The 23,316-nt window shown below is 40.2% G+C and overlaps 1 protein-coding gene across 1 annotated transcript in view; it reads right to left on the minus strand.

Moving 5' to 3' along the window:
- The window catches only part of LOC131357604 (receptor-type tyrosine-protein phosphatase beta-like), a 35,960-nt gene extending 12,644 nt beyond the window's left edge, over positions 1-23,316 (minus strand). The window contains exons 1-24 of the mRNA XM_058396694.1: positions 23,178-23,316; positions 21,098-21,493; positions 16,886-19,563; positions 14,458-14,737; positions 11,234-11,491; positions 10,075-10,347; positions 9,671-9,940; positions 9,115-9,381; positions 8,515-8,781; positions 8,167-8,430; positions 7,828-8,091; positions 5,715-5,978; positions 5,195-5,458; positions 4,440-4,709; positions 4,054-4,311; positions 3,595-3,861; positions 2,795-3,076; positions 2,413-2,691; positions 1,899-2,048; positions 1,503-1,776; positions 1,281-1,366; positions 1,033-1,138; positions 780-848; positions 653-670 (exon numbers count right to left, since the gene is read on the minus strand). Coding sequence (XP_058252677.1) covers positions 653-670; positions 780-848; positions 1,033-1,138; positions 1,281-1,366; positions 1,503-1,776; positions 1,899-2,048; positions 2,413-2,691; positions 2,795-3,076; positions 3,595-3,861; positions 4,054-4,311; positions 4,440-4,709; positions 5,195-5,458; positions 5,715-5,978; positions 7,828-8,091; positions 8,167-8,430; positions 8,515-8,781; positions 9,115-9,381; positions 9,671-9,940; positions 10,075-10,347; positions 11,234-11,491; positions 14,458-14,737; positions 16,886-19,563; positions 21,098-21,493; positions 23,178-23,232 — 7,859 coding nt within the window. The 5' untranslated portion in view covers positions 23,233-23,316. The remainder of the gene's footprint in view (positions 1-652; positions 671-779; positions 849-1,032; positions 1,139-1,280; positions 1,367-1,502; positions 1,777-1,898; positions 2,049-2,412; positions 2,692-2,794; positions 3,077-3,594; positions 3,862-4,053; positions 4,312-4,439; positions 4,710-5,194; positions 5,459-5,714; positions 5,979-7,827; positions 8,092-8,166; positions 8,431-8,514; positions 8,782-9,114; positions 9,382-9,670; positions 9,941-10,074; positions 10,348-11,233; positions 11,492-14,457; positions 14,738-16,885; positions 19,564-21,097; positions 21,494-23,177) is intronic.

The following is a 23,316-nucleotide window of genomic DNA, read 5'->3' on the forward strand; positions in this document are numbered from 1 at the left end:
CACTGAGATTAAAACACAGTGCAATTAAGAACAATGAGATTAAAACACAGTGCGATTAAGAACAATGAGATTAAAACACAGTGCGATTAAGAACAATGAGATTAAAACACAGTGCGATTAAGAACAATGAGATTAAAACACAGTGCGATTAAGAACAATGAGATTAAAACACAGTGAGATTAAGAACAATGAGATTAAAACACAGTGAGATTAAGAACAATGAGATTAAAACACAGTGAGATTAAGAACAATGAGATTAAAACACAGTGAGATTAAGAACAATGAGATTAAAACACAGTGAGATTAAGAACAATGAGATTAAAACACAGTGAGATTAAGAACAATGAGATTAAAACACAGTGAGATTAAAACACTGTGAGATTAAAACACTGTGAGATTAAGAACTATGAGATTAATAACAATGAGATTAAAACACAGTGAGATTAAGAACAATCAGATTAAAACACTGTGAGATTAAGAAAAATGAGATTAATAACAGTAGGATTAGACACAATGAGGTTAAAACAGTGAGATTAAAACATTGTGAGATTAGATACAGTGAGATTAGACATAATTAGATTAGACACACTGAGACAAAACACAGTGAGAGTTTCTGGTAAAGGTCAAATATATTAATGTTCTGTGTGTTTACCTTGAAATGCGTCGATTCCTGAAATGCAGAAAGAAAGGAGAGTTAATTAAACATGACTAATTCTTTACATATGGTGTGTGTGTGTGTGTGTGTGTGTGTGTGTGTGAAGGACTGTGAATGTTCATACCCTCTGATTCTTGAGATTGACATCGTTCTTTCTCTCCTGACATTCATCCTCACCATTGGCTCCTGTACACTATATGTACACACACACACACACACACACACACACACACAAAGAAACACTTTAATTACTGATCTAATGATCTACCTGCTCTAATTTAGTATATAAATGTACATACAGTAAAGGTTTTTTTTTACTGAGCCACGCCCATGTTTGTGTAGCTTTGCCCACCACATGTACTTAAATTTTGACTCACACTTTGTGTGTTTTGTGCCTACAGATGAGAATGATGATGATTCCCACCACTGAGATGATGAGGAAGAGTCCTGCACTTACTCCCTCAATCACACCCCCTAGAGGCTCTGTAGGTAACACACACACACACACACGCACACACGCACGCACACACAGGCGCACACACACACACACACACAACACTACAGTGTTAACACAGGAGATGCTAGGTGAATGATAAAGATGGTGTGTGTGTGTGTGTGTGTGTACCTGGGTCTGTGACTAAAGGCAGCGAGAAAAACGTATCTCTATAGAGAGGAGATGTAACCAGCTGTGTGAATGCTCGCACACTTAATCTGAGAGAGAGAGAGAGAGAGAGAGAGAGAGAGAATTTTCATAAAAAATACTGTTATTGACAAATCTGCAATCTAGAACATTCTGGAGCAATCTGTGTTTGTGTGTGTTTGTGTGTGTGTGTGTGTGTAAACTGACCTGTAGGCAGTGTTGGGTTTCAGAGGGCCATCACAGTACACACCATGCTCTGTGTCTGTGCTGAGTGTGTGTATGGGTGTGTGTTCACACTTCCCTCCGAGAGTATCCATGCCTGAACCCAGTGTGATGTTGAAAGTGTGTGTAGAGTCCCCGAGTACATTGTCACAACTGCTGGGGAAATATCCTGTCTGATACACCTTCACTGATGTGTTATTAATGTAATCTCTGTACGAGGGCAGTGGGTAGCGCTGTTCAGGCTGAACATCCTCACTCTCTGCGCACACACACACACACACACAGACACACACACACAAACACACATACACACACACACATTCATGGTGATTCTGAAAATAAGAAAAACTCTTAATCTGTGGTTAAAACTTTTATACTGACTGTCAGACTCTGTTACAATGATGCTGAAGTACTGGATTGCTCCGTTAGCATCACTGAACCAGCTGCAGTTGAAACGGAAGAAGATGGACGACTTAGTGATGTGGGCGGTGCTCTTACTGACCCGGCTGGTGAGGGGGGGCAGTGGGGGGCCTACATACACACATACACACACACACACATACACACACACATTATTAGGGTAAATAACAGAGAGATATTTTTATCATGTGTGCATATGTGTGTGTGTGTGCGCATGTTTGTGTGCGCATGTGTGCGCATGTGTGTGTGTGCGCACGTGTCTGTATGTGTCTGTGTGTGTGCGTGCATGTGTGTATGTATGTGTGTGTGTGTGTCTGCATGTGTATGTGTGTGTGTGTGTGTGTGTTTTGTTTGTGTGTTTGTGTGTGTGCATGTGCGTGTGTGTGTGTGCATGTGTGTGTCTGCTTATGTATGTGTGTGTGTGTGCATGTGCGTGTCTACGCTTGAATGTGTGTGTGTGTATGTGTCTGCTTACGGTCAATCATGGTGATAGTGCCCTGCTCAGCTGCGTCGCTGGCCATGGTGTCGGAGATGACTTGAATGGAGATTCTGTAGCGTTTGTGAGGTTCCAGGTTGGTGATGTGGTACAGTGTGGAGTTGCGTGGTGTTCGGCTGGAGTTCACCAACACACCCGAGTCCTGACGGAAACAATCCACCTTGTACAGGTCAAAATCAGCCTGTGGAGGGCTCCACGAACACAAAACTGCAGACGAGTTCAACGGCCGACAGTGTAGACTGGAGATCCGCTGAGGCTCTGAGACAGACACACACACACACACAGATTATTGCACACACACATTATTTTACTCAAATATTATATTACACACACACACACACACACTTATTATAGGACTAACTGGTGCGGATGTGTATGTAGACATGTTGGCTGTATGCAGCGTGTCCTCCTGCACGACTGATGGTGCGGAGGCTGAGTGTGTACAGTCGTCCGGGGTACAGGCCCTTCAGAAGGCGGCTGCCTGATGTGGTGCTCTGATAGGGGTTAATCACTGAGAGGGCATCTCCTGGAGACCACTGCAGGTCAAAGTCATCATAATCAGATCCATCTGGCAACGCCCACTTCACCTCCACTGACGTGTTGTTCACACCCCCAGAAGAGAACAATGATGGTGGCTTTGGAGCTGCATGATGAGGGGAACACATTTACATACAGAGTCTGTCTGTCTGTCTATCTGTCTGTCTATCTGTCTGTCTATCTATCTATCTATCTATCTATCTATCTATCTATCTATCTATCTATCTATCTATCTATCTGTCTGTCTGTCTGTCTGTCTGTCTGTCTGTCTGTCTATCTATCTATCTATCTGTCTGTCTGTCTGTCTGTCTGTCTGTCTGTCTGTCTGTCTGTCTACCTATCTATCTATCTATCTATCTATCTATCTATCTATCTATCTATCTATCTATCTATCTATCTATCTATCTGCCTGTCTGTCTGCCTGTCTATGTATCTATCTATTGATCGATCGATCTACCTGTCTATCTATCTATCTATCTATCTATCTATCTATCTATCTATCTATCTATCTATCTATCTATCTATCTATCTGTCTGTCTGTCTGTCTGTCTGTCTGTCTATCTATCTATCAACTCTCTCTTTCTTTGTCTCTCCCTCTGTTTCTCTGAATGTTTATATCCTTACCAGTCCTGCCGATTGAGGTAGCCATGTTGGAGAGGTTAGCGCTGTGTGTGGTGATGTTGGCAAAGTAGAGACGTCCAGGTACGAGGCCATGGAACTCCAGCTGTGTGATGTCAGAGCTCAGCTGTTGCTTGGCATGCTGGGATTGATTCGAGTCATACAGGCTGACTGTGTATCCGCTTACTTCACCTGCAGCAGGTTTCCAGCTCACAAGCAGAGTGTCTGTCCTGTTCTTGCTCTCCACACACACTGAGGACACGGCTGCTGGCACTGCACACACACACACACACACACACAGATACAGGTATGAGTGTGACGCAGGTGTGTGTATGATGCATGTGTACAGATGTGTGTGTGAGACCTACAGGATGTCAGTGGAGGTATACAGTGGAAGTATACAGGTGTTAGTGTGATGCATCAGTTTATGACATAGGTGTGTGTGTGTGTGTGTTAGAGAGAGACCTGTGCGGACATGGATGATGTTTTTGTTGCTGAGTTCTGCGCTCTTTGTCAGAACTATGGCTCTGTACTCAGTTCCAGGTCTCAGGTGAGAGAAGGAGCAGCTCATCATATTCGTTCCTCCACTGCACTGCGGAGAGCTGTCATTTCCGTACAGGTAAACCACAAAGCTGTCAAAGTCCCCCATAGGCCGAGACCAGCCAAGAGACAGGGATGAGGAGGAGCAGTTCAGGATGGACAGACCGGCGACTGGAGCTGGGACTGCGGGACACACAGTCAACACCAACAGCATTAATCACATACTGCTCAAGACATGCATTTATTTTATATTCCGAAAATAAACTTCTCTTAGCGACATAATAATAATAATAATAATAATAATGGCTCACGTGTGCGTGTGTATGTGATGGACACTCTGCTCTGTATCCCCCCACTCAGTGAGTGTATTAGGATGTGGTACTTCCTGCCTGGGGTGAGCTGTGTGAACTCGTGCTGCAGTGAGACAGGTGGTAGTGTGACATTCCTCAATACCAACCTTCTCTCATCCTGCAGCAACACATTGAACCCATCACACACACCTTGCCCCATACGCCACCTCACAATCACACTGCTGAGACTCACACCACTGTCCACATGCACTGACACCACTGGGGAAGGCACTAAAACAATGAGAGAGAAAGAGACAGACAGGTAGAAAAAGAGAAGCAAATAATTATTATGTGTGTGTGTGTGTACAGTGAGTGTGTGTGTGTGTGTTCGTGTGTGTACAGTGAGTGTAGTGTGTGTGTGTGTTTGAGTGTATACAGTGAGTGTACTGTGTGTGTGTGTGTGTGTGTGTTCGTGTGTGTACAGTGAGTGTAGTGTGTGTGTTTGAATGTATACAGTGAGTGTACTGTGTGTGTGTGTGTGTGTGTGTGTGTTCGTGTGTATACAGTGAGTGTACTGTGTGTGTGTGTGTGTGTGTGTTCGTGTGTGTACAGTGAGTGTAGTGTGTGTGTGTGTTTGAATGTATACAGTGAGTGTACTGTGTGTGTGTGTGTGTGTGTGTGTTCGTGTGTGTACAGTGAGTGTAGTGTGTGTGTGTGTTTGAGTGTATACAGTGAGTGTACAGTGTGTGTGTGTGTGTGTGTGTGTGTTTGTGTACCTGTACGTGCAGTGACAGTGTTGTTGTTGTGTAAATTCCCACTGACTGTCTGCACTTGAATGCTGTATTGTTCTCCAGGCTGTAATGAGCTAAAGGTAATCTCATTTATGTGTTTGGGGGTGGGGCATTTCTCCATGACTCTGCCTGGACCAATCAGATACACACAGTAACTGTCCACGTCACCCTGAGATGGAGTCCAGCTCACACGCAGACCTGATGTCTCCTCTACATTACTGACATGGATGTTCTTCACTTTACTCGGGACTGAGAAGCAGAAACGCATACATGAGTTTATCAGATCAGCTGGTCTCTAACAGTAGGAATTTAATTTGATCAAAGAGACAGATGACAGAGCGACAGATGGTGGGATGAAAAAAGATGAAGTGACAGAGAGACAAGATACAGAGACATACGGAGGAAAAAGGGACAGACACAATAACAAACAGAACCAGACAGAGAGAGACAGACAGACAGAAAGACAAATAGATGGAGAGACAGACAGACATTGGTGAAGATGTACCTGTCCTCCCTTCAATGAAGCGTGTACTGAGATTGGGACCGCTGAAGGTGGACACGATGATCTTGTAGAGGCGTCCAGGCGTGAGTAGTGAGAGGACATGCTGAGTCGTACTGCTGCTCAGAGTGATGGGGTGAAACACCTTCATATCATTAAACACAATCTGAACCTCATAATGATCCACATCACCAATAGCTGGTGCCCACGCCACGCCCAGCTCCTGTGTCCCCTGAGACAACAATGTCAGGTTGCGCACACCACCTGGGACTGTGTGTGAGAGAGAGAGAGAGAGATTCATTATTTTTTCCTGTATTTCTGTGTATTTCCTCAGGGAATTTCCCTTGGTTGTAGATGGGCTGTGGAGCTTCGATTTTTATAAGGTTTCCTTTGGCAGTAAGCTCTATGGAAGTTAGTAATGCAATGTGCAGTAGGAAAGTGTCACCAGTCATCATGGACTCCATGGACGCCACCCCTAAACAGGAATTGTAGTTCCTGTTGATTAAAAGGCCATTAGGTCGGATCCCAGCATCACTAAGTTGCCACTGTTTGGTCCTTGATCAAAGCTCTCTCTCCAATCCAAACTCAAACAACCATTTCCAAAAAGTCAACTAAAAAAAATAATAGACGATTACGTCTGAGACCTTCCATACTGGCTTAGATATGGTGCTAACTAGAATTACCAAAGCAGATAAAGTTAATTAACCTGGAAGACATAAGTGCCAGGGTTGGTTTGGAATATCGCTTGATAGAAAAGGAAGACATCGGGAACATGAGTTCCACAGAGTACTTCTCTTCACCAAATGCTCTGAACATGATCTCATTAATACAAACATACTCTTTCATTAGCAAAAAACGGTTTTGAGCCAATGTCCCTGCACTCCTTGAATGGATGGAAGCTGTGAGCCTGTCAGCATACAATGGTGGAATCTTATTCCAGACTGAATGTCCAGATGCCCAGACACAAATGAAAATGGAACCTGGGGAACTTCCCCGTGTAATAGAACTGTAAAGTGCCATTAGAAGCAGCAATACAACTGATCCAGATGGGATCTCAGCAGGGGTCATTAAGCTGGTGCACCACATTTATGTCTTTCTCTATAAAATCTACAAACAAGAACAATTGCTCTTGGGATGCTTTGATAGTGAGTGTATTTAAGAGTGGAGACAAAGCAGTCTGTAGAATTTACAGAAACATCTCTTTTCTTATTAACAACAGGCAAAGTGCTGATATGTGTCCTGGCTAATTGACTCCTACCACTTAAGAGGAAGTACTCCCAATATTGCAGGCTGGCTTGAATCCATAGAAAGGTACTGCAGATATAATCTTTACATACAGTAAGATACATAAATGCAATGAGCAACTGCAGGCCTTATAAATGGCCATAGATCTGACCAAAGCCTTCACTTCAGTAGAACCACAAGTTCACTCATGCATGTAATCACAATATGGCTACCCTGATAGATATATACATATAACATATAACTAGCTCTGTGTACTATGTTATGTTAGCCATAGTATTCATCAACAGTAGCTCTGAGTCTGAAGCCCTGGATGTGATGGAACACTTGGAGTCCATTTGCAGATATTATCACTGGGCCAAACAAGGATTAATAATGACTCCTGTCCTGTTCTCTAATCAGTATGGATTGTCTTTGCCAAGGCATGCAGGTCCTGCATCAGCCATCATCAATCATCAGTGCCAATATTGCAACGATCAACAAAATCACCCATTATAACAGTGATCACTTCCTTTATCCTTTCACTCTCTGACAGAAAACATTGAATCAGAGATTAAACACCACTCACACTACATCCATTGCTTACACTATACCCACTGCTCACACCACATCCATTTACTTTTATGGTATTTGGTGGTTGAGGGTTCAGGCCTGCACAAAAGCCCAGCAGTGGCAGTGTTGGAGTACTGAGATGTGAACTCTCCTACCATGAAGCAGTCCATTGCCCTTTCATCCACAACTCACAGCTAACCCTACACAAGACAATAATTTTCTACTTGAATCTCCCTCTCTCTCTCTCTCTCTCTCTCTCTATACACACACACACACACACACACACACTCAACATTTATACAGATTGAAATCGTGTATTACTCACGTGTTCTCCCATGGGTAGACACACTGGCTTCGTACTTGCCGCTCCAAGTGATGATGATGACGGTGTACAGTCGTCCCGGGACAAGGTCAGTGAACACACACTCATCCTGGTACTGTGTGACTGTGGTGTTGTGTTGGATCATGTTGTTGTGTTTAACGACAATCTGGTAAAAGTCAAAATCTCCAGTAGGATGTCGCCAGTACACCCTCAAAGAGTCATCACGTGCCATGTGTGTAACACACGGAGTCAGCACGGGAGATGGCTCTAAAACACACACACACACACATGAATAGACAAATATTCATTGTGTTCATGGTTTCATCTTGTGAGGACACTTACGTGTTCTCTCCTGCACCATTGTGCGGTTAGTGTACACCCCACTGTGTGTGTTGACGCTGATGTTGTACAGGCGGCCAGACGTCAGTGAGTTGAACACACACTCAGAGCTGGACTTAGGTACAATATGTGTGTGTATGATGTTGCCATGATGACTGAGTGTGACTGTGTACTTGTCGAAGTCCCCCTGGGCAGGTCTCCACCACACACTGAGGAAATCCGTCCGACCGTTGTTACTGACCGAGACTCCACCCACCGCTGCAGGCACTGCCAATCACATACAGACAGTTTAGCAAAATGGTGGGGCTACTATACTGTTTATACTCAGTTAATAAGTATGCAGAATGTTACCTGTGCATCCCTCAGACACTCTCTGTTTGGAGGACACACCGTTCTTCATACTGATCACCACCACCCTGTAGTGGGCACCACTCCTCAGCATATGGAAGCTATGTGATGTCTGCTGTGATGTCACACTTTCATTTCTGATCACAATGCTGTTCTGGATAAGCAGCATGCGGTACAAGTCAACATCTCCTTCCGCTTTTGTCCAGCTCACACGCAGAGAATCAGTTGTACCCTCATTATCGACATTTAGCTGTGTGACAGCAGCTGGAACTGAACACACACACACAAAACAAAGAATTTATGCCATAGGTTTGTCAATAGCTGTGGCATGGCTAATGGGTATGGATCAAAGGTGAAAATGTTTTTTAAACAGTCTCCCAGGTCCTAACTTTAATTGCTCAGGTCCTAACTATATTTCCCACTTACTAATCTTAGTCCCCAAGTACTAGTCTCAGTTCTCAGGTTCTAGTCTCAGTCCCCAGGTCCAAGCATCAATGCACTCATTTAAGTTCTCAGTTCCCAGCTCTAATTCCCCACACTAGTTCCCATGTCCTGGCCTTCAGTTTATTGTATGTATAGATGTTTGCAAATGGAGTGTCTCACTGGTCTGGGTGGTGATGGAGATGGAGCTGTTCAGGTCTCCACTGTGTGTTACCACAGTGATATTATACTCTCTTCCAGGTGTGAGGTCATGAAAGCTGAACTCATTTATATCTCTGCTTAGTGTCTGTCTTTTCTTCACTCGTCCCCCTCCTACATCTGTCAGAGAGACAGAATATTTCTCCCACTCTCCCAGAGGGGAGCGCCACTGAACACACACCGATGACTCGTTACTATGATGGACATGAAGCTTCTGAACACGGCCAGGGGCTGAGTAGAGAGACAGAGCAAGACAAAGACAGAGTCAGAGACAGAGAAAGAGGTGATTACATACAAAATGGTACTGCTTTTGAGGAAACCATGTGAATGTTTAGATGAACAAATATTGTATGCAATGTTAATCTTTTAGCTATAAGCTAAAATATTACTGGTATTAGACTTGTAATGCTAATGATTAGTCATTTGTAAAGTTAAATGTACTGAAGAAGCACTCAATTACCACCAAAAATGTCATGGCAAACAAGGTCTTGGCTAAACATTTGGTCTAATTTATACATACCAATTCTTGCTTGGCAGGACTGCGTGTTGCTTAAAGAACCGCTGAACACAGTGATCCTGGCACTGTACAATCTCCCAGGCAGAAGGGTTCTGTTGGTGAACAGAAAATCCTTTGCTGCTCTGTCTACAATTTGATTCATTATCACAAATGAGGCACTGAGTAGCTGCACATTGTAATATTCCCACTGTCCTACAGTTGGGGACCAGGACAGCCTAAGAGATACAGGGTCACTAAGAGGCAATAACCTACACCACATTGGCCTCGCAGGAACTGAGGAGAGAGAGAGAAAGAGAGAGATAGAGAGAGAGAGAGAGAGAGAGAGAGAATTGTAATACAGTGTTATTAGTTTCTGTCCTCTATTCTCATTAGCTTTAATGAAAGCAGTGGGTGTGGATTGAACTCACCTGTTCTACCTGCAGCTGTAGCTTCAGTGCTGAGTTCCCCACTCTTAGTCCTCACTGACACCTGATAGGCCCGTCCAGGTGTCAGACCCCTGAAGAGCCAATGGGATTTGTTGGGGAGGAGTTGGACCAGTGGGATCTTTTCAGTGGATGAGGAAGATGAAGTTAAGGAGATCAGGTATTTATCCACTTCTCCTTCTGCAGGAGTCCATGAGGTGATTAATGAGTCCTCACTGCCGTTGTTCTCCAGTTTTAGCTCGGTTACAGGAGCAGGAACTGCAGAAACAACATAAATATTTATACTGCAAAAGAATATCAATTATAAAATAACATACAGTAATAAAATATATATTTGATTATATAAAATATATATATTTTTTATTAAATACAGGTTTAAAAATGTGCATTTTTAATGCATCTACATAACTTGAATATATTACAGACAGTTTGAGTGCATAGTCAGACCACAGATCCCACTTACAGTATATTGCCTTCGTAAACAACCAGATCAGACTTTGTGTGTGTGTATGTGTGTGTGTGTAAGGAAAATGGATATAGCTGAAAATATTCTGAAAACCAAACGATCAGTAAGGGATTGTGAACAGGGTTTAGATGAGAAGGAAAATACCAAAAAATAAATATTTAAATGTGTATTCCATTGTGTAGACCTGCCAAACTTTCTACATTTTGAATAGTAACTTTGCACTGTGCTTTTTAACATGGAATGATCAAATATGCCAACAGATCAGTCTTCCAAAAGTTGTACAGGTGATTTGAGCTTTCAACTAAAAGCATATACTGATGCGGTATTTTCACTTTCTGTCAAGGTAATTGGGGATATTATTAGTTCATTAATATATTTATGACAGTCAGAACCATCCTTGTTTTCAGGAGAAACATTACACAAGCAATTGGTATTATCTTGACAAAGTCAATGTCTGTTGTTGTTTTTTTTTACTGTGTACTGTTTGTTTACTGTGTACCACCCTCTCCAATTCTTCTAAATTATACGACTCAAAGATACCACTCAAATGTGAAAACAAATGTTAATACCAGCGGTCAGTGACAGCAGACTTATGACTGCTGAGGGTGGACTTTATGCATGTTTTTTTTTTTTTACTGAAGTTTACAAATCAAAGAACAGAAGGCAGAGAATTGTCACCTGTCCGAATGTCTTTTGTTACATTTTGTTGCTTCCTGAATGCTTCTGTTATCACAGTGACCGTATACAGTGCCCCTGGTCTGAGGCCGTCCAGAGTGCATGATGTCACCGTGCTTTTAAACGTCAGGTTACGGATCAGTGCATCTTCATGACTCAACGTTACCCAGAATGCCTCTCTTTGTCCAGGCCCTGGCTGCCAGGAAACACTGATGTTGGTGTAAGAGGCGGAAACACTGAGACTGCTTACTGCTGATGGAGCTACAAAATAAATGTTAATGCATTAACATTTGCACAAATTTACTAGCATAATTTCACACAGCATGTCTTCAAAAACTCCAGCAAGTCATTGTACAGTCAAAAAATAAAGATAGCACCTTAATGGTTCCACCCAAGCGATGACACCAAGCCTGGGGCTTGGTTTTTTAACCATCTTGCAATTTGTCCAAGGAAGAAGTAAGATCATAGGTCTTTATTAAGAAGAGAACGTGCCATAATTCATTTTTCATGAAATCTAAACTCAAGTCCAGACGTACCAACTCATACCACACCACTTGCCCAGTAGATCCGAGCCACTGTCCAGGACTGAGGGACAAATCTGAAGTAATCTGAAGACCTGAGGCCTCACTACACTCATTTCTTGCAGCACAGGACATAATCGGCATAATCGGTTATTTGGACACATTCCAGAGCCTAGGCCAGGGAGCAGACAAGCTGGCAACTGTTCATCTGACTGTCTGCTAGCTGCAACAAGTCATCAATCAGGCTCCACAATATTGAGACTGTATCTGAACCTTTCATATGAAGCTAGAACTGTTAGACATTAGATCCCCTACATCTAATGCACTTTTTTTGTTGACAAAATCTTATAAAGGAATAAGCTAGCAGTCTGGAATAACAAACCTTAATGTGCATTTAATGCGAAATTAGAACGCAAATGGCATTAAAGTAAACTAGTAGTATTTTAACCAGCATGGAAGGAAAGCCCCCTGAGCTACAGAAAATGTCCTAGTGCTGTTAGATTAGCATGTCTTTCCACCATAATTGAAGATAAGAAAAGTAATCCTACGTTTATTAAATACTTTAGCAAATTTAGCTAGAAATAAGAGCACCACAGAAACATGCACACCATCAGTATACAATGACAAAACTGAAAATGTCAGGCAAAAAACTCTGACTAATAATTTAACATCTGACAATTTAATAGCTAATCCTATAGATATAAATGTTACTATATCAGTTCAGCATTTAGAATGTTTCACGCCCATTCAAGAGACCAGTTTGAATTCACTAATTTCTTCTTCAACAACATCAACGTGCAAACAAGATGAATTGTCTCTGTCAGAGCATAAGTGGTAGCTCAGTGGTTTAGGGTGTTGCTCAGAAGGTTTGAAGTTCAAATCCCAGGGCTGCTACTGCTGGGACCCTGACTATGGCCTTTAGCCCTCAAAAGCTCAACTGTGTAAATATAGGTTGGTCTGGATAAGAGAGTCTGTCAAATAGAATGTAGTGTTCTGCAAGGTTCACGTTTAGGCCCACTGCTTTTCTCCTTATATATGCTACGTCTGGGTAAAATGATTAAGAAATGCACCTAGAAGTATGCTGTCTGGATGATAAACAAGCTCCAGTTAGTCCAGAACACAGCAGATAGTCAGTCCTATTTTATTCTTGAAGTTTTTTGAAATAAAGTTTCTCACTGATTATAAAATACTACTACTGATCTTCAAAGCACTAAATTAACTCATGCTAGAGTAGCTTATCAAGCTTTTTGCAGATACGCCATGCCTACCTTGATCAAATGTCGCAGGCTATTTGTTGCTAGCACATGTAGTAAAGGCTACAGCAGGGGGCAGATCTTTCTTTTACAAAGCCCCACAGTTATGGAACAGCCTTCCAATTAGTGTCAGTGTCTGGAGAGCCCTTCTGCATTCCCGTTTCTTCCTCATATCATCCCACCTTTTTCCTCACCACTGTCGCCTCTGGCTTGCTCAGGATGAATTGATACATTTCTAAATTTAAATTTTTATATACTAAATTTATATCGATTTATATGCTTCTGTTCAGCCGTCTCGTGATAATGTCCACTGTTAAAAATTCTACAGAAATAAAATTGAATTGAATATGTTGAGTAATAACATCACTAAACAAGCCAACAACACAAAACCAAAAGCAAATTTTGGAAGACTCATGGGTGGGTCTATGACTTGTTTGGAAACCAGAGAATGGTGCTTTTCCTCCCTTTGTGCAATGTCGAAAGAAAGACGTGTCTAAGAATGACAAATCCCTCTATGGAACTAGGACAGGGTGTTTGTTTGCGAAGAATGAGGTACCATAGCGATTACTGATGAATGTCAAAGCTATTAATCGACAAACCTGAATCAAAATCAAGCCAAAAATCTCATAATAAATGGTCCTAGCTAAAGTAACTTAAGAGCTCATTTTATTAGCTAGCAGAACTAGTCCATTTCAGACAAATACAAAACAGCTGAAGTTTCATCTGTTGTAACACAGTGCTATAAAGGGTGAATTGGGGATTTGATTTGTATTAGAGTTTACAGTTTTATAAGCATAAATAAACAGTTAATCAGTTTGGTTCGAACTCTTAATACATGTTTTAACAAACCCGAAATCATATCAGTCCTAACCATGATCACATGCAGCAACTAAGCACTAAGTGAAAGGGAACATCAGGAAACATGCTGAATTCCCATCACACCACGCTTGTGGAAAATTCAAGGCTGCCAAGGAGCAACAAAAGCTTCCCTCCTTCGAATACAAAGTTCATGTGTGTTCTTTTTATCTGTTCCTCAGTGCAAAACAAAACTCTGTGACCGTCAGCATCCGCTAGAACAAGGTAACAATAAGAAAGGGAAATGGCTTTGTGGCAAGTGAACTTTCTGGAAACAAACACTTGAGATTAGTTGCCCTTCATTGTTGGCAAGTTCTGCTTTATCACACACTTCACATTCTTTCTAACAGGTTAGAGAGGTGATACTTTAAACTTAACCAAGTGAACATAAATATCGTTTAAGTTACAACATCACTGATTGGCGAATTGACATTAATTTAATTCAACTAGGGATCTAACTGCAAGTTGTGGGGTGTCGTTTTAGGAGAACACATCTGAATATTGCTTAAATATCAACTTACTTACTATCTATTAAAAACACACACAGAAAAATAATATTAATATTTTTATGATAGAATTTATACACAATGAGACTTACCAGTCTGAAGTGAAATGTTGAACTGCTCTCCATCAGTTTGGGAAATTATTCCAAAATGATAAACAGTGCCAGGTTTCAGATTTGATACCTCACAGGTAAATCTGTTGCTGTAGGTTTGGATCTGAGAGCAGTTGGTTAACTGAGATCCGGTCTCATGGTTGACCAGAGTGAAAAAACAGAACGGTCCTGCTGATCTGAACATAATTACACCGGAGTATGTGTTAATGATGGCTTCAGTTTGGTTCACCACACACCTGACCGCTTCCTCTGTGGTTTCAACCTGAAAATATTTGAAACATTCAGAAAAAGAACAGTTTCAAATGCAAAACTTCATCTGCTGCTTGACAAACCTGTGCATATCTCCCTGTGAGGGTGAGAGTCCAAGCAACCCAAATCCAGTAACGTTCCCATGCCAACATCTTGCTATAAAAGCTGAAGAACCTGTCATTCTTAACATTTTTTCCCTATTAGAAGTATTTATACTCCATAACTCTTCCAATCAACTGTTGTGCTCCATAAATCACAGAAGATAATGCAGTGCAGTATAATCCAAATTATTTTTTATCTAATAAACATTTATAAGTCTAATGAGAAACGTAAGGATTCCTCTTGCTGTAGCTGACTGTAAAGTCTCTGAAGTTTGCTGCCAGATTTCCACCTATGCCTCTCTGAAGCTTCTCAGACACTCCACCCTAGTAACTTCCTGCTGAACTTTCCCTATAACACACCCTGCTTGTTTATATTCTTAGAGTTCACACAATTACAGTAATAAAAAAATGAATGTAAAAATGATGTAGAATGTTGCAGTATGACTGATATTATGATATAAATGACTCCAATAAATTATTTTTTGAGTTCTATATGTAGTAAATATACTTGTGCAACCACCAAGTGCTCTTTAAATAAAATCAAAGATATATTACAAAATGAGGCCTTTTTCACACCCATTCGATTCAATATGGACATTTGGGGGATTTTTTAAAGTAAAAATACAAGCTGACACACTGAGGTTTTTTGTGGTTTTCTGAGGTAATGCAAGGACACCTCTTCATGATAATGGTGTTCCCTAATCATCCCAGCAGCATAAGCCTTACCCTGACACACTGTCACAAAAACTGTTTAACAGTTTGAAGATGACAAAGAGTTTAAGGTGTTGACTTGGCCTCCAAATTCCCCAGATCTCAATTCGATTGGGCATCTGTGGGATGTGCTGGACAAACAAGTCTGATCCATGGAGGCCCCACCTCACAAACTACAGGACTTCGAGGATCTTCTGCTAATGGCTTGGTGTCAGATACCACAGCACGCCTTCAGAGGTATTGTGGAGTCTGTGATATAATGGGTCAGAGGAGGACCTACGCTATATTAGGCAGGTGTTTACATGCCAAACTTAAAAACATGTCAGTAAATCTGCACATGTTCTTGAAAAGTGAAGTTTCCTAATGAAAATATCTTTCAGAGCATTGCAGTTTATTCATTCATGTTCCATGTGTGTTGCAGAGACAGTAGACTTAGATGGTTAATCCAGTCTCTAGCTCTCCCCAGATATTTCCAGGTTTACTGTGATATATAATCTCTCCAGCAGGTCCTTAGTCTGGGTCTCTGTCCAGTGGGAAGTACCTGATACAGCCCCACCAGGGGCCCACCTGTAGACTTCAAGTTCCCAAAGCATGAGGAACAGTGGTTCTACTCTGAGGTTCTCCGGGATTGCTGAGATCTTTACTCCATAATGAAGAGTAAACCATAACCTTTACTCACAACCTTAATCTATCAGCCATAAGTCCCCTGGATAATCTTTCCACTGATGCCACTTTTTTTTTTATTCTCCATCTGAGTGCTGCTTCTGAAACTGAAACCATGACAGTGTTGTCTCTTGCTTGTCCTCAATTATTATTATATATTATGCTTTATTTTTATTGTTATCCCAAATTCACTGACAAAAATCTGTCAATATTGATAAAGATAAATCTCCTGCATCCCCTGTGTGATTTGGTATTCCACAGGGTTTTGTCTTCTGTCCTTTTTAGTTTATCACTACAATCAATATGCCACCATCTGGCAAGCATGAACTGAATTCACATTCTTCCACCAGTGACACTGATATTTACATATAAATACATCTCTGATATCTGCAAATATTATTTGCTATATTTGTGACCCCACATTCATATCAGCGACAAAGTGGCTTCAAAAATTTCACTTTGAAGAGACCTAGAGAAACAGGACACCTGCTGATTGCTGATGGTTAAAGGGAGCAGTTAAAGTGCCATAAAATAATTTGAATAAAGGTTTAATGCAAATGTGACCCAGAGAGATTTTAAGAGCATTTAAGAGCATTTCCAGATACACCGACTTCCTGTTTCACTCATAATGAGACAGTTCTGTCTATATTTAATATTATGACCATATTTGACATTCTGTAACTCACCTGAAGGGTGGTGGAGGTGGTGAATTTTGTAGAGCTCACAGTGGTAGCTGTTGTAGTTGTTATTGGAGGTTCAGTAGTATTCCCAGCAGGTATAGCTGCTTCTCTAGTTGCCATTCTAGTCATTGTTGTTACAGGGGCAGATGTCGTTGACTCAGTAGCTGTAGTTAGAGGGGCAGATGTAGTTGACTCAGTAGCTGTAGTTAGATGGGCAGATGTAGTCGACTCAGTAGCTGTAGTTAAAGGGGAAGATGTAGTTGACTCAGTAGCTGTAGTTAAAGGGGAAGATGTAGTTGACTCAGTAGCTGTAGTTAAAGGGGAAGATGTAGTTGACTCAGTAGCTGTAGTTAGATGGGCAGATGTAGTCGACTCAGTAGCTGTAGTTAAAGGGGAAGATGTAATTGACTCAGTAGCTGTGGTTACAGGGGAAGATGTAGTTGACTCAGTAGCTGTAGTTAGATGGGCAGATGTAGTTGACTCAGTAGCTGTAGTTAGATGGGCAGATGTAGTCGACTCAGTAGCTGTAGTTAAAGGGGAAGATGTAGTTGACTCAGTAGCTGTGGTTACAGGGGAAGATGTAGTTGACTCAGTAGCTGTGGTTAAAGAGGAAGATGTAGTTGACTTAGTAGCTGTGGTTACAGGGGCAGGTGTAGTCGGCTCAGTAGCTGTAGTTAAAGAGGAAGATGTAGTTGACTCAGTAGCTGTGGTTACAGGGGCAGGTGTAGTCGGCTCAGTAGCTGTAGTTAAAGAGGAAGATGTAGTTGACTCAGTAGCTGTGGTTACAGGGGCAGGTGTAGTCGGCTCAGTAGCTGTAGTTAAAGAGGAAGATGTAGTTGACTTAGTAGCTGTGGTTACAGGGGCAGATGTAGCCGGCTCAGTAGCTGTAGTTAAAGGGGCAAATGTAGTTGACTCAGTAGCTGTAGTTACAGGGGCAGATGTAGATGACTCAGTAGCTGTAGTTAAAGAGGAAGATGTAGTTGACTCGGTAGCTGTGGTTACAGGGGCAGATGTAGACAGCTCAGTAGCTGTAGTTACAGGGGCAGATGTAGTCGACTCAGTAGCTGTTGTTAAAGGGGCAAATGTAGTTGACTCAGTAGCTGTGGTTACAGGGGCAGATGTAGTTGACTCAGTAGATGTAGTTACAGGGGCAGATGTAGTCGACTCAGTAGCTGTTGTTAAAGGGGCAAATGTAGTTGACTCAGTAGCTGTGGTTACAGGGGCAGATGTAGTTGACTCAGTAGATGTAGTTACAGGGGCAGATGTAGTCGGCTCAGTAGCTGTTGTTAAAGGGGCAAATGTAGTTGACTCAGTAGCTGTGGTTACAGGGGCAGATGTAGTTGACTCAGTAGATGTAGTTACAGGGGCAGATGTAGTTGCCTTATTAGCTGTTGTTATTAGGGAAGTTATAAGTGTTTTATTAGTTGTAGCTATTGGGGCAGTTGTAGTTGCCTCAGAGGTTGTAATTATTGGGACAGATGTAATTGCCTCAGTAGCTGTATTTATTGTGCCAATTGCAGTAAGAGTTGTATTCAGAGCTGCAGAAATTTCAGGGACAGCTGTAGTGACCCTTCTTGCTTTATTAGCAGGGGTAATTGTGGTGGACCTGGGAGCATTGGTTGCTGGTCTATTTGTTCTGCTAGCTATATCAATAGGGACAGTCATAGTTGCACCTAAAGCAGTTAGATGGGTAGTTGTATTTGGAGTTGCAGCAGTTCCAAGTGCAGTTGTAGTTGTAGCTGCAGTAGCAATCCAAGTTGTTGCAGTTGCTCCAGTTGTTATAATTACAGGCCTGGGTGTAGATACTGTTCTTGAATTAGTTTTAGGTACATGCCCAGTTGTGGTTGATGCTGCTGTAGCCACAGGAGCAGTTGTAAATGTAGTAGTCGTTTGGAGTTCAGGTGCAGTCATGGTTGTTTGAGTATCAGCAGTTATGTGTTTAGTTGTAGCTGAAGTAGGAACTGCAGTAGATGGTACAGTGGTTTCATTCTGTGCTTCAGTCACCCTAGGGGTAATTGTAGTCTCAGAAAATGTCATTTGTGGAGCAGTTGTGTTCACTTTGGGGGAAGTTGTGGTCACAGTTGTGCGTGCAGTAATTATGCTTGGGGTCTGAGTTTTGCTTATTGCTACTATGGACGTTTCTAAGTGTCGAGTTCCAGTGATAAGTGATTGTGTTGCCATGTGCTTGACAGGTTTGATGTCAGTCTGAATCTCGGCCGCTGAAAACATTTGTGCTGAATTGTTAGTTATTGATGTTGAGAAGACAGAAGCAGTGGAGGAGGAAAAGTTGGAGGAGGAGTTGGTTGAGTTCGATGCAGTTGGAGATGTGATGCGTGTGGTTTCATGTTTTGCAGGAGGTGATGTCACCATATTGTGCCTTTCAGTGGGATTAACAGTAAACTCTGAGACTGTCGCCGTGCTCTCATGTGTGTCCTGTCGGAAATCTGACACAGCCGTAATATTACTCATCACATTTTTCGTTTCAGAAGTGAACTCTGTGACAGAAAGGGCTTCCTGTTTCTTTGTGTTAAGAAGTCCCGATTCAATTGTTTGGGTCAGTTTGTCTTTATTAAGGGTACCAGTGGTCCCAGTCCTTTTGGTTCTGGTTCTAACAAAGCTGTTGGATGTAACAGGGATCTTCACTGTTGTTATCACTCCTGTGCTTTTAACAGCTGTTGAAGAACCTAGTGAAGGACACAGAGATGGCAGTGACAATGAATAATTTTAGTAAAAAGGCCATTCATTAAAAAGCCTTTAAAGCCCCCCAATGTCTCTGTGTTCCATGTATGTCTAATAATAGTAATATTAACAATAACTATAGTAATAATAATAATAATAATAATAATAATAATAATAATAATTATTATTATTATTATTATTATTATTATTATTATTATTATTATTATTATTATTATTAACATGCAAACAGACATCAAAAGAAAAACTACTGGTAGTACTACTACTACTACTACTATAATAATAATAATAATAATAATAATAATAATAATAGCTGTTATAATAATAATAATTATTATTATTAGTAGTAGTAGTAGTAGTATAACAGGTATTGATATTATTATTATTATTATTATAATTATTATTATTATTATTATTATTATTAACATGCAAACAGACATCAAAAGAAAAACTACTGGTAGTACTACTACTACTACTACTATAATAATAATAATAATAATAATAATAGCTGTTATAATAATAATAATTATTATTATTATTATTAGTAGTAGTAGTAGTAGTATAACAGCTATTGTTATTGTTATTATTATTATTATTATTATTATTATTATTATTATTATTATTATTATTAACATGCAAACAGACATCAAAAGAAAAACTACTGGTAGTACTACTACTATAATAATAATAATAATAATAATAATAATAATAATAATAGCTGTTATAATAATAATAATAATTATTATTATTAGTAGTAGTAGTAGTAGTAGTATAACAGCTATTGTTATTATTATTATTTGTGTGTTTTTCATGTCCGAATTCCTGCTACATCAGAGCATCACAGCCTACGTTGGGTTACATGGGATTCCTGAAGTAAACCTCCAACAACATGTGCTAGGTGATTTAATGACTAGAAGCAATTATTTAATTTAAAGAATTATTTAACATTAACGAGCACACTGTGGACAGGACAGAAGTTTCCGGTAAAACGGTCTGGAGCATTTCCTTAAACGGCAGTGTGTTGGTATGTGTTTAAACACTCACAGGAAGAATCAGAGTGTACGACATTCCTGTGATGGCCGACAGCCTTGAACACAATGTGTGAGGAAACTGATATCAGGGGCACATCCTACACACACACACACACACACACACACGCATGCATACCTATACACACGTACACACACAACCCTAACCATTATATATTTAAAAAAAAAAACAAATATTCTTGGTTTATCATTGTAATGCTTTTTACTTAGCAATAAACACATTTTTAATTATTATTAATAATAATAATAATAATAATAATAATAATAATAATAATAATTTGTAACAAAGGTCTTGTCCAATGTGAATGTTTCTGAAAATTAGATTTTTGCATTTTTACAATTTTTATGTTTCAGTGTGTTTCTAAGCTGAATTTACAGAGTTATATGCTCTCTCTCTCTCTCTCTCTCTCTCTCTCTCTCTCTCTCTCTCTCTCTCTCTCTCTCTAAGTCTATGTACCTGAACACAATATACCTGTATGGGAGCAGAGGTGTGTCAGCTCCAATTTGCGCTCCGTGTACTGGGTCCAGTTGGAGTGTTTGGGTTCAGATCGGACCACTGCCCGACCACCCTGTTTTTTCAGGTATAGAGGCAACATCTCCAGCCCAAAGGTCCCGAACTCATCATAACACTTCCATGCAGGAGCAGAGTTACAGGGGCATGTTTTAACCAGGCGGGCATGAGAAGGCACATCCAAATTGGTGTTCCCCCATAAACACATGGCAGATTGAGTATGTTTCAACTTCCTGTCTTCTGTCCAGTACCAGTCCTGAGATGGGTTCTTCACATCACAACTGTTCAGAACCACATTTTTTTCACCTTGAACTGTCAGACACACACCTTTACTTGTATGTCTGATCAGGAACCCGCCTAGAACACACACACACACACAGACAAATCAAATACACATGCATATACAAAATACACAAACTATGGAAAACATTAATGCACCTGGCTACATTAACACACTTGACCACATTAACACACCTTGCCACATTTACATACCTGACCACGTAAAGACACCTGGCCACATTTTCACTACAGCCTCATGAACACACCTGACCACATTAACCCACCTGACTATAGAAAAGTGGTATCTCAGTGTTTAAGACATCAGAATACTGATGGGAACAAGAACCTGGCTATAATGAGTAACCTCATCAGTATGTTGCTGAAGGTAGACACCTGCACGAGACGTCTTGGTGTAAATCAGTAAATTAACTCCATGAGCACCCTTCATAAATGAAATGACAATGCTGACTGTATATAAAATATTACACAACATAATTCCACATTTCCACTCAAACAATATCAGAACCTATTCATCTATATAACATGTATTTACACATTCAGCATGTATTTTCATGTGAAATTAATCAGAATAACGAACCCCTCGACCCCTCAACCTCATGTATTCAACAATAGCATCATTTTTTTTTTTCTGGTGACGTGAATGTAGTGAACATTTACATTAAAATGTATGTAACTTGATTGATTCCTCTCATAAGTATGAGAAGCAAACCATCAAAAAACCCCACACATATATTCTGTAAAGGTGTGTATTATATTTTGCTTGTTAAATGGAATTTCAAGCCTTTACACGCTGTATATCATATACATTTACATTTACAGCATGTGGCAGATGCCCTTATTCAGAGCGACGTATAAAAGTGCTTTAAAGTCTCTATCACTGAATGCATCAACACTGGTTTACTAGGACACAGACTTAGGATACCATCAGTATAAAACTTGGGAAGAATGATAGCACTATCATTAATAATAATAATAATAATAATAATAATAATAATAATAATAATAATAATAATAATAAATTAATTTATTATTATTATTATTATTGTTATTATTATTAATAATAATAATAATAATTATTATTATTATTATTACTATTGTTATTATTGTTACTATTATTATTATTATTATTATTATTATTATTATTATTATTAATATTATTGACATTTAATTATTTATTTTATCTTATTTCAAATACACAAAACAAACAGGAAAGTGCTAGTTTAAGTGTTTCAGGAAGAGGTACGTCTTCACCCCTCATTTGAAGACAGCCACTGACCCAAACTGGCTATTTGAACATATATCCTTCATGTTTTGTACGTTTATTGCAATATTGATACATTTCTGTGTCTATCTGAGTTCTAAACCTGCTTTTAGCTATTTACATTTATCACTACATTCGTGATCTGAATCACTTAGTTATGAAAAACTCTGTAAAGCTGTTAGAATAACTTTTCTGAAGCGCAAACAAAACTTTTAAGAAATGTCTTACATTTCTCCGTAACTGCTGATCTGCTAATCAAATATATGAAATCAGTTGTAATGAACTGAATAGAAACACACACACGTTTCACGGATGTACATTTGACAGAGAGTCGCAGCGCTCCTGAGTAGATTACATGAGCTCTGAAAGAGTGTCCATGTCAGATAACTACGTAGTAAGAAAATAAATCATATACACACATACACACACAGTAGAGAATAAATGAGTATGATGATTAATAAAGGAGTGTTTATTACTTACTGTATGTGGAAAAGTTCAGCAGCAGTAATAAGAATGTGGGTAAGTATGCGTCCATGTTCACGGTTCACCGGACAAATGAAGGAGGAAAAGTGCTGTGAGGAGGAAAGAAGTCAGAGAGCTGTGCTTCCTACTATTCTAC

Source organism: Hemibagrus wyckioides, linkage group LG08 (genome assembly GCF_019097595.1).
Source record: "Hemibagrus wyckioides isolate EC202008001 linkage group LG08, SWU_Hwy_1.0, whole genome shotgun sequence".
NCBI lineage: Eukaryota > Metazoa > Chordata > Actinopteri > Siluriformes > Bagridae > Hemibagrus > Hemibagrus wyckioides.